The sequence below is a fragment of the Limanda limanda genome, chromosome 16 (genome assembly GCF_963576545.1).
Source record: "Limanda limanda chromosome 16, fLimLim1.1, whole genome shotgun sequence".
Taxonomy (NCBI): Eukaryota; Metazoa; Chordata; class Actinopteri; order Pleuronectiformes; family Pleuronectidae; genus Limanda; species Limanda limanda.
Genome location: NC_083651.1, coordinates 918,106 through 934,770, shown reverse-complemented (window position 1 = coordinate 934,770; position 16,665 = coordinate 918,106). Strand labels below are relative to the sequence as shown.

The 16,665-nt window shown below is 43.8% G+C and overlaps 2 protein-coding genes across 2 annotated transcripts; both read left to right on the top strand.

The window, feature by feature from the left end:
• The first annotated feature begins 5,557 nt into the window (after positions 1–5,557).
• On the top strand, positions 5,558–6,514 carry LOC133021992 (olfactory receptor 6N2-like). The gene has a single exon (XM_061089006.1). It carries the CDS (start codon positions 5,558–5,560, stop codon positions 6,512–6,514), a length of 957 nt encoding a protein of 318 aa, XP_060944989.1.
• A 5,813-nt stretch (positions 6,515–12,327) lies between these two features.
• Positions 12,328–13,254, top strand: LOC133021955 (olfactory receptor 11A1-like). Its single transcript, XM_061088967.1, has one exon. The coding sequence runs from the start codon at positions 12,328–12,330 to the stop codon at positions 13,252–13,254; it is 927 nt and encodes a 308-aa protein (XP_060944950.1).
• Positions 13,255–16,665: the final 3,411 nt, after the last annotated feature.

The following is a 16,665-nucleotide window of genomic DNA, read 5'->3' as shown; positions in this document are numbered from 1 at the left end:
TTCTCGCGGCTCTATTCACTGTAACACAAAACATTGCCATCAAACCGGAAACCGGAAGTAGCGGCTCGGAGTAGTGGCCGGCTAAAACAATGGAGAAAAACGGAGGTTCCACAAACAAAATACATTCAAGTATCAAAACAATACGCTACGTATTAAACTAACATCTGCCCAGACAGTTTAAGCCTCTCTTACTGTGACCGTGGTTTCATGGAGTGCGTGCGCGTTCCGCGCGAATCTCCCGGAAGTCCAGTGAACAATGTCTTGGCCTCTCAGGCGAGCTCCTGTGAGCACCGCAGCTGGGCCGGACCGGAGTCATGCTCCGTGACGGGATGAAGCTTGGTCTTCTTCTGCAGGGATGTGCGGCTGCGTGGAGCCGGTTGAAGATCGTGTGGAAAAAGAATAAAAAGTCCGTGTCTCACTCGTCCCGAGTGAGATTCCTGTTTTGTCTTTTCAAGTTAAAACAGCAAAAGTCTTTTCAAAATAAAACTTCGTCTGAGCTAAAAGAAGAAATCAAATCAAATCAAATAAATTGAATTAAACAAACGTCTAATCGCCTCCTTAGTTACTGAGTCGTGTGTTTAGGCCCCTGGAGGGTCTGGATACGACCTGAGCATCTGAGGACAAAGAGAGTGTTAGTCGCCTCCTTTAGCGACTGGAACCTTGGGTCAGACCGGAGGAGGCCTAGCTGGAACGTCAGTGCTGGAGTGAAAAAGAAGAGAATGATTTCTGGGAGGTCAGCAGTCTTGTACCCCTGAGAGGAGGCCGGCCTCCTTGGAGGGGGGGTCAGGGGTCAGTGTGGCCTTCGGCCAATTGAAAGGTCAGAAGTCAAGTCTCAGGGAGTGGCTTACAGTGGTGGACCCAGGAAGTGATTTTCTCTCACATGGAGATAAGATCTCCATGCTGGAATTTTATTGTGAGGGGTTTTCCGAGGCAAGTCTCACGCTTTATGACTCATTGTTGTAAGTCAGATCACTGGGCCTTCCCCAACATTAGCTTTTCTGTTCTTTGCAGAAATCACATCTTTTAAACCCTTCCTTGGGTTGTGGAGCAGAGGCTCGATGGCCAGAGAGAGAGCAGCCCTGCCTCACCCCCCTCTGGAGGTTAACAGGAGCACTCAGCCCACCATTTACTTTCAGAACACTCTCAATGTCTGTATAGAAAACCCGGATCATGGCTATAAAGCCTGAGTTGAACCCAAAAGCTGCCAGAGTCTGCCATAAGTACTGGTGTTCAACCCGGTCAAAAGCCGGTTCCTGGTCTGTGGAAATAAGAGCAGTCTCTATTGCCAATAAACTGGAGAGGTCCAAAACATCTGGAATCAAAGTGCACACAGTAGGTCTGGTCAGGGTGGATGACGGACGCCATTACCTCCCTCAGGCTGAAGGCCAGAGCTTTGGACAGGATTCTGTGATCTGTGCACAACAGAGAGACCGGCCTCCAGTTCTTTAGCTCTTGTAGGTCTCCCTTCTTCGGCAGCAAGGTGATGATGGCCCTCCTGCAGCTCCGAGGCAGCCTTCCCTCCTGTAGACCAGGGGTTCCCAATACGTTGATCGCGAAGGCAGTGTGGGTCGATCGCACGACTGGACAAGAGGCAGTCACGTGGACGCTCCGGCGCACTAACCCCCTCTCTTTTCCCACCTGAGCGACTTCACAAGCTATAAAGGGAGAAATAGCAGTGATGCTCAGCCCGCCGCCTCTCTACCTGATGACCTACACACCTTCTTCGCACGGTTTGAGGCAACCAACACCCTTCCATCCGAGAGACTAGCCGAGGACCGAGCGACTGCACTCTGTCCCTGACCGTGGCTGACGTGAGGCGAGAGCGTCAAAGAGTGAAGCCTCGAAAGTCATCTTGGCCCGATAGAGTTCCAGGCTGCGTCCTCAGGCGGTGCGCCGACCAGCTAGCGGAGGTATTCACCTCTATATGCCACCTCTCCCTACATCTGTCAACAGTCCCCACCTGCTTCAAGCAGGCCACCATCATCCCCATACCTAAGAAACCATCCATCGCCTGTTTCAATGACTACCGCCCTGTAGCACTGACCTCCACCATCATGAAGTGCTTCGAGCGGTTGGTCAAAACCCACATCTGCTCTACCCTTCCCGACACCATTGACCACTTCCAGTTTGCATATTGCCCACACAGGTCTACGGATGATGCTATAGCCCTGACAACACACACCACCCTCTCCCACCTGGAGAAGGGTAACACATATGTGAGGATGCTGTTCGTGGATTACAGCTCAGCGTTCAACACGATTGTGCCTGCCAAGCTCGTCCCTAAACTCAGGAGCCTGGGTCTTAAACCCCCCCTGTGTAACTGGATCTTGGACTTCCTGACGAGCAGACCCCAAAGAAGTTTGGCATGTCTGCAAAAACTTTAACAAACTTTTACAGCTGAGCCATTGAGAGCATCCTCTACTGCCTGGTATGGTAGCTGCTCTGCTTCTGATCGCAAGGCCCTGCAGAGGCTGTTGAAGACAGCGGAGCATATCATCGGCTGACATCTCCCTTCGGTGCAAGGCATCTACAACACAAGATGCCTGAGAAAAGCACTGTTGGGACTGAGGGCCCAGTGATCTGAGTTTTCAACAATGGGTCATAAAGCTTGAGACCAGCCTAGAGAAACCCCTCACATAAAAGGGTTAGGGTTAGGGTTTCTCTTTTCACTCAGATGCCCAAGCTACAACAAGACCCCTAGGGGTTTTAATAGTTAACTCGGTATTTTTAAGAGACTCTCTTTGTCCTCTTTTCCACTCCACTGCTCAAGTTGCAACTAGGCCTCTTGAGGTCTTACTACACGACTCAGCAAGCTAATGGAGGCGATAAGACGTTTGTTTAACTCTTTTCATTTTTCTTTCTTTTATCTTAGTCGAAGTTTTATTTTGATAGGACTTTTTGCTGTTTTAACTTGAAAGATCGAACAGGAAGTGCTACCCGCGAGACGGACTCCGACACTTCCACAGACTTTACTTTCTTTTTCCACCTGATCTACAATGGCTACAAGCAGCCGCATGTTCCTGTGAGACAGCAGGATCTTCGCTGCTACCGAAGAAGACGAAGCCTCATCCCGTCACGGAGCACGACGGATCCGCTCCGGTTCGGCCCAGCTGCGGTGCTCACGGGAGCCCGCCTGAGAGACTACAAGCTATTCACTGAACTTCCGGGATATCCGCGCCAACGCGCATGCACCCCACGAAACCATGGTTACAGTAAGAGAGGCTTAAATTGTCTGGGCAGATGTTGGTTTTAATACGTAGCGTTTCGTTTAATACTTGAGGGTATTTGCTTGCGGAACCTCCGTGTTTCTTCATTGTTTTAGCCGTGACGAGCCGGCTACTCCGAGCCGCCACTTCCGGTTTCCGGTTTGACGGCAATGTTTTGTGTTACAGTGAATAGCGCCGCGAGGAAAGCCTCCGGCCGCGCTGTTAACGTCTGTGTGAGTCTGCAGGGATTTTACCGATCAGAACCTCAGCCCACAACGTTCGCCTGAGGGCTGAGGGTTGAAACCACTGTTTACTTATCTCCGGCATATTTTTAAGAGTTCGTTCTCTCCTTGTCTCTCTCTCTCTCTCTCTTCTCCTGAACCTGTTTTACACAAACGTTCCGATCTGTATATACAGTTCATGTCATATAGATAAATCTATACTTAGAGAGGCTGAACACATCTGGAAGCAATTCGGCCCCCAAAGCCAAGCAGAGATAAGAAATTCTCTTTGTCTGAAAATCCCTTTGTGTAATTCATGTGGCGACCGACATTGTGGGCTCAGGCCACATGGTCATTAACATAAACTCCATTTTGAATAACGCCAGTTAAACCACCATCTTGAGAGTCTATTATTGCCACGCCTTCTCTCTCTCTCTCCTCCCATTCTGGATCTAACTTCCAAAGCGGCCATTTTGAGAGTTTTAAGCCTAATGACTCCTTGAGTCATTGTCTGCCTCCATCTTAGATGTGACGTCACCACGTGACTGCGTCATCGCCACGCCCCCTCTTTCTCTCTCTCTCTCACACACACACACACACACACACACACACACATTGATAGACACAGACAGATACACACACACAGAGACACATAGATGGACCAGAGGTTACATGTATGTTCTAAATTGTGATAAGTGCTGCTGCTGTTGTGATCTTTGAAATATTGGGGTCTGTTAAGATGATGAATCATTAAATAACACTGACTTTATTTCACATACACACACATAGACACACACACACAGAGAGACACTTTGACACAGACACACACACACACAGAGACAGACATACATAGGTAGACCGCAGGTTTTACATGTATTTTCTGAATTGTGATAAGTGCTGCTGCTGTGGTTATCTTTGAAATATTGGAGTTTGTTAAAATGATGAATCATTAAATAGCATTAACTTTATTTCCCCTTTTTAATAAATGCTTTTGTAATTTAACTATCTGTTGTCTTTGATTATTTGTGCATAAGTGTGTGAATACAGCTGGATAATGATTGCCTGTGCTCGAACTTAGAAGCCTTCACTGTTTATTAAATAATCATTAATATTAACTATTAAGATTATTAATTTAACCAATATCATATGAGACTGATATTTATAGCTTGATTTCGTTGGTCCCTGTAACCAGGGTGGTGCCCCTCTACGATAAGTTATGGCCTTATCATATTTTGATTATTTATTTTTAATAAATAATCTTTTATTATTTTAATAATCATATTTCATGATTATTAATAATTAGCCAACGTCAAGTCTACTCCTATTGCACAACAGCACGGAACATCATAAAGGACCAGAGCCACCCAGGCTGTGGAATTCTAACACTGCTGACGTCTGGCAGACGTTACCGGAGCATCCGAGCACGGACCACCAGACTCACAGACAGCTTCTTCCCCCAGGCCGTAAGCTTTCTGAACCAGCAACACTGACCCACTGAACATTCACCATCATCATGTACATTCTGCTCCCCCACTCATAAAACTACACTTACTACTTACTTACTACACATATAGCATTATTTAATTATATATTCCTCACTCCTTCACCCTGTTAACTGCTGCTATCCTCCATTTAAATTTAAATTGTTTTACTATGTTATATGTTACTATGTTATATGTTACTATGTTATATGTTATTTTATCTTATATTGCCCATCTACTGTGTAGATGTTGCCTGTCAGGTCATAAGAATTTCACTGCACTGATGACTCTAAGCTATTTGGTGCATGTGACAATAAACTTTGATTTGATTTGAAACAATAGAAAACAATGTGTAGGAACTAACAAGATGAGGTCAACAGGAACAAAACCTCTGGGTCCAGGACTCTAGAGTTTTCTGGAGTTGTTGACATGTTGTTGGAGAGTTTAATGAGATTCATGGAGGGTGAAGCAGTCTGATAAAAAGCCAGAGTGCAGCCCTCCACTGTCTGTGCCTCTGGAGTCAGTGAGTGAATCTCCTCCAGGCCACAGGCTCCTGAATCCTCTCAGGGAGACTTGCTACGTGTTCTTTATGAACGCCTGTTGTTTGATCTGCACCTGTTACTGATTCACTCTGTTTTTCAGAAGCCTGATGGATCATGAAGTCAATGTAACGTATATAACTTTCGATGGACATGTGGAAGTGCAGAAATACAGATATGTATATTTTCTGGTCATGTTTACATTATATATTATAATAATCTGTTGGAATTCCACCATTGTTTATCTTATTGTGATTCATGAAAACCTCCATGAGCCGATGTACATCTTCATTGCAGCTTTGTTAATCAACTCTATACTTTACAGCACAACAATCTACCCCAAGCTTTTGATCGACTTCTTATCTGAAGAACAGATCACGACTTTCCCACCTTGTCTCTTTCAATTTGCTGTGTATTACACTCTGACCGCATCAGAGTTTCTATTGTTGTCGGCTATGGCTTATGACAGATATGTGTCCATATGTAAACCTCTGCAATATCCAACCATCATGAGGAAGACAACTGTAAAAGTCTTTCTCTTCACAGCTTGGTTTGTTCCTGTTTGTGAACTTGGAATATCAGTTGTATTGTATATGAATGTAAAGATCTGTCACAACAGTCTGAAAGGCATCTACTGCAACACGTCAATTAACAAACTTCAATGTGTGCCTTCAGTGGCTCTGTCCATTTATGGCGTGTTTGTGTTGCTGAATATTGTTCTTCTCCCGATGCTCTTCATACTTTTTACATACATCAGGATACTCATCGTCACTTACAGAAGGTTTAAAACAACGAGGACAAAAGCTCTACAGACCTGTTTACCTCACCTGCTGGTTGTCATCAACTTTTCTGGTTTTATTGTGTATGACGTCATTGTAGTTCGACTGGAATCAGATATACCAAAACTTGTCCGTTTGATATTGACAGTACAAATAATAGTGTATCATCCTCTTCTTAATCCATTTATATACGGACTGAAAATGAAAGAAATCTCCAAACACCTCAAACATTTGTTGTTCCAGGTCAAATCACTTGTATTGATTCAGTTCCTAAAGGTCACAAAATGAGGATCAATATTTCAGAAGTTGTAAACTGTACGGTGTTGAAAGTGAGTGTTTCAAATACTAACATCTTAAAATAAAGAATAATACGACTGCATTTCAAAGATCTTTATTCCTTCTTTTGCTGGTGACCTTTTATTATGAAGCAATGTGTCATTTAAAGAGCTCTGGACAAAGTGTGATCTATGAACCTAAAGTGGCCCAGGTGGTAAATGCTGAATATAGCACAAAACTAACTGAGTTCCCCTTTGGCCCCTTTGGTTTACATGTGGTGTTGCTATGGTTTACTTGTGGCCTGGATCTGGCAAACAGTCGCTAACTGCCTAAGCTCCGTCATATGGGCCTGATGACGATGTTCGGTGTCACAGGTTTGGTGTGAGAGGAGCAGACAAACTGACGAAGGCTCTGAGGGTGTAACACACATGACCAATAGAGCTGGTGAAGCTGAGGCAGGGACAGTGAGACATGTGGTGAATCAGCTCCGAGCAGGAGACAAGACGAAGTCAAACATCATCAGACACAAAATAACTTAAAGTCAAACAGGAAACAACAGATGAAGACCACACGAAGTCCAAGAGTCACTTTAAATGTTCCTGAAGAGGACGTTCAGGACCGAGTGGTATCTGACATCAGAGCTTTAGAGACGATATTGTCCAGTGTTGGAAACAGCTAATTAGCTTTTCTGTTCTTTGCAGAAATCACACCTTTTAAAACCTTCCTTGGGTTGTGGAGCAGAGGCTTGTTGGCCGGAGAGAGAGCAGCCCTGCCTCACCCCCCTCTGGAGGTTAACAGGAGCACTTAGCCCACCATTTATTTTCAGAACACTGTCAATGTCTGTATAGAAAACCCGGATCATGGCTATAAAGCCTGAGTTGAACCCAAAAGCTGCCAGAGTCTGCCATAAGTACTAGTAGAGATGAGCCGGATACTCGGCTGAAACGAGTATCCGGTACGGATAAAGCACTTTTGCCGATCACGAGTATAATACGAGTAATCGGAGTCATTATCTGTGCTCGGACTGAATGAAAATCCTCACACAGCGTCACAGCGCTCCTCCCGTCACACACGGCTCTGCTCACTCACTCACAGAACAGCTCTCTGTCTCTCAGTCACTCAGGTTCACTGCGCATCGGGACTGTTCCATAGGCTCAGTCAAGGAAGCACTTTACATTTACACTTACTTTACAGTAAAGTAAACCTCTATTAAATACAGTACAACATGACAGTTTGTATGGTTTGAAATTGTCATCTATTATCACACTGGCATTTAATTATCACGGCAAACAATTACACTGCACTAAACTTTAAGTGTTAATGTAAAGGGAAAATAACAAAACCAGTCTGTATGACTTGTGAACGAATATAATTCACGTCTTTCTATACTAAAAACACAGAGTGTTCATTTCTCCGGGAGACAGTGAACGTCCCTCGCATCTCACTCACACACACACACACCTGGTGTGGAAATAAATTTAAAAAAAATAAAAATAAAAAAATCCTAAAAAAATTTCAAAGTTAAAAAAGAAAGTTATGTTGAACCAGCCCACTTCAGGGTTAAACCACACCCACTTCCGGGTTAGGCCCCGCCCACGCCGGGTACGGATAATTCATATGGTTAACAGATACAGATACAGATACAGATAATGCTGTACTCGCTCATCCCTAAGTACTAGTGTTCAACCCGGTCAAAAGCCTGTTCCTGGTCTATGGAAATAAGACTCTATTGCCAATGAACTGGTGTTAGGCAATAATAGCTAGACTTGATGTTGGCTAATTATTAATAATCATAAAATATGATTATTAATATAATACAATTATTTATTAAAAATAATACAATAATCATTCAAAAAAAGACAAAGTTATTAATTAAGAATAATATAATTTGCAATTATAATTTATAAACAACGGGGCACCACCCTGGTATTAGGGAGCAACAATCAAATGTAAAGATTAGTCTCATTTTGATCTAGTTCAATTAGAAATCTCAATATTTACTATTATAGATTATATAATGAACAGTGAAGGTTATGGAGTTCTTGACAGTGTAGAGGTTGGCAAAATTCACTTATGCAACATTAATGAAAGAACATTTGTGAAAAGAAAACATTTATTATGAAAATAATAAAGTATAAAAAACACAAATTACTAACAATGTACTAACTAAACAAAGATGTGTATATAAGTGTGGGTGTCTATGTAGATCAGAGTGCTCCCAAGATGGCGGCTTGCCAGAGTAACACCTTCCTGTGTGCTTCTAAGATGGTCGCTGGCCACCCTAAAGAAACAGCCCCCCTCCTTTTGAAGTGGTTTTACGACAGGTAGCGGGCGGAGAGATAATTAGGTGAAGAGATATTTGTGTGTCCGTGTTGGTGCTAAGTTAGACAAAGGGTGTAGACTGAAATGCAAAGAAAGACTCTGAAGAGCCTAGCAAACTAACATTACTTTTGAATAACTTATAACACAAAATATCACAACACAAATCAAACTCATAAACATCACACAGAATCGAATAAACAGTCTTGCTTAGCCTAGTATAATTATTAAGCCCGGTTTTGTTACCCATCCGTGGAGAGGGGGAAAAGGAAGTTGCAGTTCAGTCCTCAGTTCTGTGAAGTCTTCTAGCTGGTCATCTGGTTTCTGCCTTCGCGGTTCTGTTGAGCTGTGCAGCTCAGATGCTGGTTGAAGTTTTCCTGCAGGACATCGAGTCGCTACTAGGAGTTTAGTAGAGCTTGAAGTGCAAGGAGGTTTCCTTGGTGAGATGAGCTGGAAGCTGCACCTTTGCGCTCCTCTCGTAGAGTTGGATGCGAAGAGAAGATGTGAGCTGGAGAAATCAGGCTTCTCCCCTCGGCGATGCAGGAAGAGAGGCTGACATCCTTTTCTTCTTTGAGGCATTGTAGAAAAGAGATCGAGGAAGGGGTGAAGTGGCCTTATATTGATCTGGGACCTCACAGGTCATGGGGTCCAGAGTGACCAATAGGAGTTGACCCTTGTGGCTTTTCACACCTCTGTGTGAAGTTGAGGAATCCTGGGAGATTGAGTTCACTGTGCTCTGGCTTTTTCCGGAACAATGGAACATGTGGTTTCCGGATTTTGACTAAACATAGAGGCCGAAGAGAAGGCCTCTGGTTTTACAAAAACACTGTCCCAACACTGGAGAGGTCCAAAACATCTGGAATCAAAGTGACATTGTCACTTATGAGCCGGGCACACAGTAAGTCTGATCAGGTTGGATGACGGACGTCATCACCTCCCTCAGTCTGAGGACCAGAGCTTTGGACAGGATTCTGTGATCTGTGCACAACAGAGAGACCGGCCTCCAGTTCTTCAACTCTTGTAGGTCTCCCTTCTTTGGCAGCAGGGTGATGACGGCCCTCCTGCAGCTCAGAGGTAGCCTTCCATTCTGTAAACTGTGGTTGACTACTGTCATGAGTGTTTGTTTATCCTTTGTATGAGAAGATGAGCCGAACTCGGTTTGTTCAATCAAGAATTTATTTAGGAAGCAATGAACAGGTTATGAATCAGCAAAGCAATGGGCTTCCAACACACTGGTCGTATCAGAGCGCCACAAACATCCGGCGTCTGTCCATTTTATAACAGTAGATTATTGTTCCTCCCTCCCCGGAAGTGCGCAGGCGTAGGCCATCCTCCTGGCATTTGAAATACGGAAGTAGTAAGGAGCCACTCCCAATGACGCTCCTACTTTGATAGTTGCTCGGCAACCTGTTCACTTCTTGAAAGGCCTTGACCCAGCAGATGCCATGAGGGGCAATGGTGTTTACAATTGGAGAAAAGATTATTATGTTTCTGCTTCATCAAAACATGTCCTGACTGTGTAAACATTAGGAACAACTGAACCCAAACAATGTTAGTCTGACTTTGCCCCAGAAGGGACAGTTCTGTGAACTCTGTGGGATGTTGAGTGCAGCAAAGGGAATAAGCCTTTAATATCAGAAGTAAGAATTAAGAACAATTAAAAGATTAATTATTAACCCCAAGCAGCAACTGTTATTAAAATCATTTGTATGAAGGCATAATATCTAGCTAAAACTGCTTCTTTCTTTATTGTTAAGAGTACAGCCAGACGACGACTACAGTTAAAATATTGAAATCCTTACAAACCCTCTTTTCACACCATTTAATGGTGTGAACCACTTACTGGGGATTTCATGTACCCCCCAACCTTCATCCAATCCAGTGCAAACCCGTCTTCATCCTCATCCTCATCATCGTCAGCATCTCCTTCGTCCTCAGCATCAGCTTCACCTGCAGCATCACCATCACCAGCATCAGATCAGCTGGGGGATGAGGCATGTTTTCCTTATCAAAGCCTTGGTGAAGATTTTATTTTATAATTTCAGAGTCTGCCGCCATGTCATGTCATGGTACCTCGAGCAGATCCTTTCCTAAGATGCCCCAGAAGGACTTAAAGAAATCAGCAGGAAGGCCGTCTATCCCTGGAGCTTTGCTGCGCTGCAGGCTCATGGTGGCTCTGTGCAGCTCTTCCTTTGTAATGTCTGCAGCTAGCTCTGTGTTGTTGCTCCTGCTTACTTGAGGGAGACCATTCAGAAAGCTGCTGTGCACGTCTGGATTACTTGACCACTCACTTTTAAAGAGGTCTCTATAGAAACCTGTAGCACACTTCCTGACCTCAGACGAGTCTGAGACCTCAGAGCTGCTCCATGTTCGTAAACAGTGAATGGTCTTCCTTTGTCCATTTGTCTCCTTCAACCCAAAGAAGTACTGGGAGTGGGCATCCATCAGTGAGATGTTCATGAACCGGGACCTGACCAGAGCTCCCAGTGCTGAGACGCCCATCAGGTTGGCTATAGCCGACTGTTTGGACCTGAGGGAATCTAAATGCCCTCGATTTCCTGTGGAAGCTACTAGATTGAGATGTTGGCCATGTATTCGTACACAAACAAGGAATATGACTCTGGTTTTTCTGTTGCTCTCAATGTACAGAAATAGACAATAAACCATAAAGAAAAAGGTGAAAAAAGCATCACATGATTAAGCAAAGATTTAAGTACTAAGTAAGAAAACAAAATATAATTACATATGCAAAAGTATGTTTATATGACATAAAACACAACAACAATGAAATAAGAGGCCAGAGGAAACCAGCTGTTCTGCTGTCTGGTCGCCCTCAGCGCTCTTTAGCGCCTCCAGAGGGGAGGAGATGGAACTGGTTGTGATGGGTCTGCAGTGATGGTTCATGACTCTGTCCAGGTCCTGGATGGGGGGGGCAGTCTGCAGACTGGACTGTCTGTTGCTGTCTGTTCCTGTTTGGTGGCCGATCCAAACCAGACAGTGATGGCTGCGCAGAATCCTTATATCCTTTAATTCCTTATACATCATGTTCACAACAACAAAAGGTCAAGTGACATTGATCTTTTGACCTTAAATCACCAAAATCCAATCAGTTCCAAATCTGAAGATATTCACATGAAGCTGATCTTAACATATCACGGTCACGTAAAACTAAATAAGCACAGAGACATGAAAACAATAGAAAACAAAGTGTAGGAACTAACTAAGAGGAGATCAACAGGAACAAAACCTCTGGGTCCAGGACTCTAGAGTTTTCTGAAGTTGTTGACATGTTGTTGGAGAGTTTAATGAGATTCATGGAGGGTGAAGCAGTCTGATAAAAAGCCAGAGTGCAGCCCTCCACTGTCTGTGCCTCTGGAGTCAGTGAGTGAATCTCCTCCAGGCCACAGGCTCCTGAATCCTCTCAGGGAGACTTGCTACGTGTTCTTTATGAACGGCTGTTGTTTGATCTGCATCTGCACTGATTCACTCTGTTTTTCAGAAGCCTGATGGATGATGAAGTCAATGTAACGTATATAACTTTCGATGGACATGTGGAAGTGCAGAAATACAGATATGTGTATTTTGTGGTCATGTTTGCATTATATATTATAATAATCTGTTGGAATTCCACCATTGTTTATCTTATTGTGATTCATGAAAACCTCCATGAGCCGATGTACATCTTCATTGCAGCTTTGTTAATCAACTCTATACTTTACAGCACAACAATCTACCCCAAGCTTTTGATCGACTTCTTATCTGAAGAACAGATCACGACTTTCCCACGTTGTCTTTTTCAATCTGCTGTGTATTACACTCTGACCACCTCAGAGTTTCTATTGTTGTCGGCTATGGCTTATGACAGGTATGTGTCCATATGTAAACCTCTGCAATATCCAACCATCATGAGGAAGACAAATGTAAAAGTCTTTCTCTTCACAGCTTGGTTTGTTCCTGTTTGTGAACTTGGAGTATCAGTAGTATTGTATATGAATGTAAAGATCTGTCACAATAGTCTGAAAGGCCTCTACTGCAACACGTCAATTTTCACACTTCAATGTGTGCCCTCAGTGACTCTGTTCTTTTATGGCGTGTTTGGGTTGCTGAGTATTGTTCTTCTCCCGATGCTCTTAATACTTTTTACTTACATCAGGATACTCATCGTCACTTACAGAGGGTTTAAAACAACGAGGACAAAAGCTCTACAGACCTGTTTACCTCACCTGCTGGTTCTCATCAACCTTTCCTGTTTTGTTGCGTATGACGTCATTGTAGTTCGACTGGAATCAGATATACCAAAACTTGCCCGTTTGATATTGACATTACAAATAATGGTGTATCATCCTCTTCTTAATCCATTTATATACGGACTGAAAATGAAAGAAATCTCCAAACACCTCAAACATTTGTTGTTCCAGGTCGAATCACATTAAAATATCCTCACTGTGATCTGATGTCAGGTCTTTTTCCTGCAGTGATGATGAGTATGTTCCAGATTCCTTTAACACCATCGAACAGCATCTTTACAGAGAATCATATTAGTGTCACTGTATTTGTATTGATTCAGTTCCTAAAGGTTACAAAATGAGGATCAATACTTCAGAAGTTATAAACTGTACAGTGTTGAAAGTGAGTGTTTCAAATACTAACATCTTTAAATAAAGTATAATACGACTGCATTTCAAAGATCTTTATTCCTTCTTTTGCTGGTGACCTTTTATTATGAAGCAATGTGTCATTTAAAGAGCTCTGGACAAAGTGTGATCTATGAACCTAAGTTGTCCCAGGTGGTAAATGGTTAATATGGCACAAAACTAACTGAGCTCCCCTTTGGCCCCTTTGGTTTACATGTGGTGTTGCTATGGTTTACTTGTGGCCTGGATCTGGCAAACAGTCACTAACTGCCTAATCTCCGTCATATGGGCCTGACGACGATGTCCGGTGTCACAGGTTTGGTGTGAGAGGAGCAGACAAACTGACCAAGGCTCTGAGTGTGTAACACACATGGTCAATAGAGCTGGTGAAGCTGAGGCAGGGACAGTGAGACATGTGGTGAATCAGCTCCGAGCAGGAGACAAGACGGAGTCAAACATCATCAGACACAAAATAAGTCAAACAGGAAACAACAGATGAAGTCCACACAACGTCCAAGAGTCACTTTAAATGTTCCTGAAGAGGACGTTCAGGACCGAGTGGTATCTGACGGCAGCGCTTTAGAGACGATATTGTCCAGTGTTGGGCAATGTTTTTGTGCAAACCACAGGCCTCCTTTCGGCCTTCATGTGTGGACAAAACTTGAAACCACATGGCTGCATGTGCTGGACTGAGCCTCCCGAACTCCGTCTCCCAGGGTGCAACGTGTTCCTTTTGTTACAGCAAAGTCACGCATAAGTGTGAAAAGCCGGGCCTATTTAAGACCAAGGGCTCCCCAAATTCTCTCTCTTCTCCACAGGCTGTTGAAAATGTTTAAGCACCTGTAGCAGGTGATGCACACAGTCGGACCCCACAGTGTCCGGGTTTCGAGTTGCTTGAGTTTCTAGCTAAAGATATTGAACAATTTGATCCAGACAACTGTGATAACAACATTGATAATTACTTTAGGGAACTAGATCTCAGCTTAAGCGATGTGCCAAATGCAACAGAAAGAGAGAAGGTTAGACTTGTGTTAAAAACCAGCTCTACAGCTGTTCACAAGTTTATTCAGTCACTTCCTTCCAGCGTCGCATGTTACTACACAGAGCTCTGTCGAGCACTAGTCGAAGAATTCTCTTCTACTCCTGATGAAATAACAGCCATTGTTACAGCATCCCAAATTAAACACTCACGTCGTGAAAATCCCAAGGATTATTTCAAACACTTGAGGCATGTTTATTTTCAAGGAAAGAACACACCAGGACTAGAAGAAGATCCCACCTTTAAGACCATTTTCTTACGTAACTTACATCCATGTAAACGCACACAAGTTGTACTGATGACAGAGGAAGGAAAACCTTCAATGCAGATGATCAGGAAGATGTCACAGGTGGTTTAGGAAACTTTTGTCTCTGTCAAGGCAGCAGTTGGTGAAACCGAGCCTGTCAGAACAAACACCAAGGTGTCGCATTTATCCGCAGCCTCAAAAACGCCCCCCTCAAAACAAAAGAAGGGGGGGTGACAGCAGGCAGCGTGGGGACACAGAGCGCAGGCGCCCTGTCCACCATGTTGCGGGTGGAAATCAAAGGCAGGAGGCGTCGTTCTCAAGTTAAAATTAAGCAGGTTTATTCAGAGGTCACAGGTCAGGAAACTGCGGTGTCTAGCAAATGATCATGAATGGTCCACTGATCCTGTACAGGAAAAATGGCGCTGGGGCAAAGTGCGCACAAAGCTTATATATTGACATACTGGGCGTGACAGAGGTTCTTTCAGCGCGGCAGTGCCTCGTTGGCTGTTTCACAAGGCAGTCCTGCCTTCCTGGCGTCGTTGGGTCCTCCTCCTGGCGTTGCGTGATGACGACGTTGTACGTGCACGCCATTGCTATGGTTACCAGAGGTCATAGTGTTCTGGCCTCAAAGCATTCTAAGACTGATGATCTCACAGGAGAGAGGACATTTTAGAAATTAATATAATGAAGTGATTCATGGAAAACTGTGAGAAAGGCATTAAAAACCTCTGGTCTAATCTGTCCGCTGTGTGTGTGTGAGGGAGGGAGGTCTGTTCGTTATCTGCCTCACCTCCCTCAGATGCTGGGCCTCTGCCTTGACATGGTATGTGTATCTGACCACACGTTAAAGTGTGCATGTGTGTGAACAGTGGTGTATTATCAATAACCAACTTCCCAGAGATAGGTATTCCCACAGTAGAAGCTGCAGGAAGCCGTACTCTGACATTCTGGCCCAGACAAATTACAACCACTCAGAAGATGACGACAGCATCTCTGAGTACAACTCAAAATATGGTTATGACCGAGCACAAAGTGACAGCGGCTCTGAAGTCAACTTAGAGTCTGGCTCCGCAGAGCGTTACAGCCCTGAGCCACGACACAGGCGATCCAGAGCTCGACCCTCACGGCCATAACCAACACAGTTAAACATTGTACTGATAGTTAGTATTAAGTTTCATGCAGTTAATAGGAAAACTGTTTTGTTAGCAACAGCAGCAAACTCAAAACCTAAAATTCTGATTAAACTTACATAACACTGCCAACTTTGTAAATATGTTTGGATCAACTACTTTAGTTCCATAATAATGAAGTCCATACCACACAGGTTATGACATTCGCATATTATTACAGAAACAATGATACAGTCATTTGACTTTTTGAGATTTTGAGAAGCGACTGAGTACTACATTGAGTAAGATCCAATGAATGAACAAAACGCTTGGACATTTCCAAAATGACTTTATCATTGTACGCGCCTCTCTACATCTTATCTTACAATTCACAAATGTCACATGTTCTGTTTTCTCCTTAAACCTAGTGAAGAGCACAGGTTATTCATATTGTACTGTTATTGTAACTCTGAATGATTTGTCTAATTTGAATCTTGCTTAGCTAACTAGATAGTGTATACAACTGCCCAGATGTTACAGTCCAAATGAACTGACAATTGGCTTTTCCAGCCTTGCACTAAACATGTTCAAGTACGCCATCAGGAACACACATCAAGTGCGATTCCTGACACCGCATGGGGGATGTTGGGCAATGTTTTTGTGCAAACCACAGGCCTCCTTTCGGCCTACATGTGTGGACAAAGCTTGAAACCACATGGCCGCATGTGCTGGACCGAGCCTCCCGAACTCAATCTCCCAGGGTGCAACGTGCTCTCTTTGTTCTGAGAAGGTCAAAGAACTCAGTTTCCCAGGAG